Source organism: Myotis davidii, unplaced genomic scaffold (genome assembly GCF_000327345.1).
Source record: "Myotis davidii unplaced genomic scaffold, ASM32734v1 scaffold807, whole genome shotgun sequence".
Lineage (NCBI taxonomy): Eukaryota > Metazoa > Chordata > Mammalia > Chiroptera > Vespertilionidae > Myotis > Myotis davidii.
The window spans coordinates 525312-527066 of NW_006298272.1; the positions used below are offsets into that span (position 1 = coordinate 525312).

General features: G+C 54.9%; 1 protein-coding gene across 1 annotated transcript in view; it reads left to right on the forward strand.

Moving 5' to 3' along the window:
• ARHGEF10 (Rho guanine nucleotide exchange factor 10) overlaps positions 1 to 1755 on the forward strand; it is a gene marked incomplete at its 3' end in the record, with an annotated part of 48113 nt that overhangs the window by 38073 nt on the left and 8285 nt on the right. Inside the window, exon 23 of the mRNA XM_006773930.1 lies at positions 1145 to 1365. Within this exon, the coding sequence (XP_006773993.1) occupies positions 1145 to 1365 (221 nt within the window). The remainder of the gene's footprint in view (positions 1 to 1144; positions 1366 to 1755) is intronic.

The following is a 1755-nucleotide window of genomic DNA, read 5'->3' on the forward strand; positions in this document are numbered from 1 at the left end:
AGCCAGTGGTCGGCAGTGTTTCCCGGAAAGGCTGTGGAGCAGGAAGCTGATCTGTGACAGGAAACACAGGAAGCGTAGCGAGGGCGTCACAGCATCACCAAACCCGCGAAAGGAAAACCGTCCTCACCCGCAGCCCCGCTCAGGGGGGCCGGGCTCCCTCCCGTTAGCTCTTGTCCTACGAGGCCTGACTCTCCCACTGAAAGGCAATTGCATTTACGTTTAAGTCGGGGCGGGGACTTTGCGGGTGTCCCTGGGCTCCAGCGAGCGGGAGGAGGGGCTGCGGGGACTGGGCGCCAGGCAGGCGCTGCGGGCCCCCTGGGGCCTTCCTACCGCTTCCCTCACTGTTTTTAAAAAATCCTTTTGTTGATTTCAGAGAGGAAAGGAGAGGGTGAGAGAGATAGAAACATCAATGATGAGAGACAATCATTGATCGGCTGCCCCATGAGAGAGAATCACTGATCAGCTGCCTCCTGCACGCCCTACACTGGGGATGGAGCCATAACCTGGGCCTGTGCCCTGACCGGGAATCGAACCGGGACCTCCTGGTTCCTAGGTGGATGCTCAGCCCCTGAGCCACGCTGGCCGGGTGCTTCCCTCTCTTTTGAAGCAGTTTTCCTAGTTAACGGCCGGTAAACTCTACTGTGAAATTTCCTAAAGTCGCTATGAATCTGCTTCACAAGACTTTACATTGTGTGTGAGCATCACTGTATAGAGTGAGGTAAATGGTTTTCAAAGCATACGGAATATTTAAAAAATCAAAACTGTTCTTGCTATCCAAATTAAAAGAAAAAGAGCCTGATTTTTAAAAAATAGATCTTTATTGTTGAATAGATCTTTATTGTTAATTTTTAAAAAATAGATCTTTACTGTGAAAGTATTAGGTATGTCCGCCTTTCCCCCCCATGGACTCCCTCCAGCCAGCTCCCAGCCCAGGCCTTCCCACCTATTGCTGAAAAACCCCCTAATTCACATGTGGAAAGGGGGCTCTGTTAGCAGACCTTTTAAATACCACCAGGTCTTTCGAGAGCAGTGGCTCTCCAGGACATTGGCCCTGGTCCCCCGGTCAGTGCCGGTCTCCGTGGGCTGTGGGTGCATCACGCCCTGTTTCTCCCCTCCTGATCCTTCTCCCCTGCCCCCCGCTCAGATTGGAAGTTGTACGGGTCAGATGGGCCAGATCGCCATCGTCTCCTTCCACAACTCCAACCCCAAAGTCATCGAGTGCTTCAACGTGGAGTCGCGCATTCTCTGCATGGTGCACACGCCCGCGGAGCGGGGCCCCCAGCCCAGCCCCACCCCGGAGCCCGGGACCACGGCCGGGAGTGCCCTGGGCGTCCCCACCGTCTGCCTGGGGACCGAGGAAGGAAGGTGGGTCCCCCCTTGGCCCCAGTCCCACCCCTGATCACAGTCTCACCCCTGATCACAGTCCCATCGCTGGTCATAGTCCCATCACTGGGCCAGTGCGAGGCAGCGGTCACGTCGGTCTGTGAGGTGCGAGCGGGGAAGTGGAGGTGGTGCGGGTCCCACGTGTGTTTGGGGACAAACAGCCACAGTCTGCGTTGTCATGGATGCCCACGGACATGCCTCAGGAAAGCTAACGTGGCTCCTGATGCGAATCCCCAGCCGACATCAGAGGGACTAGTTTCTTTGAAGCCCAATATTTCTCCTCTACTTCATTTTATGAAAGAGATTTTGATTGATTTCAGAGAGGAAGAAAGAGAGAGAGAGAGAGAGAGAGAGAGAGAGAGAGAGAGAGAC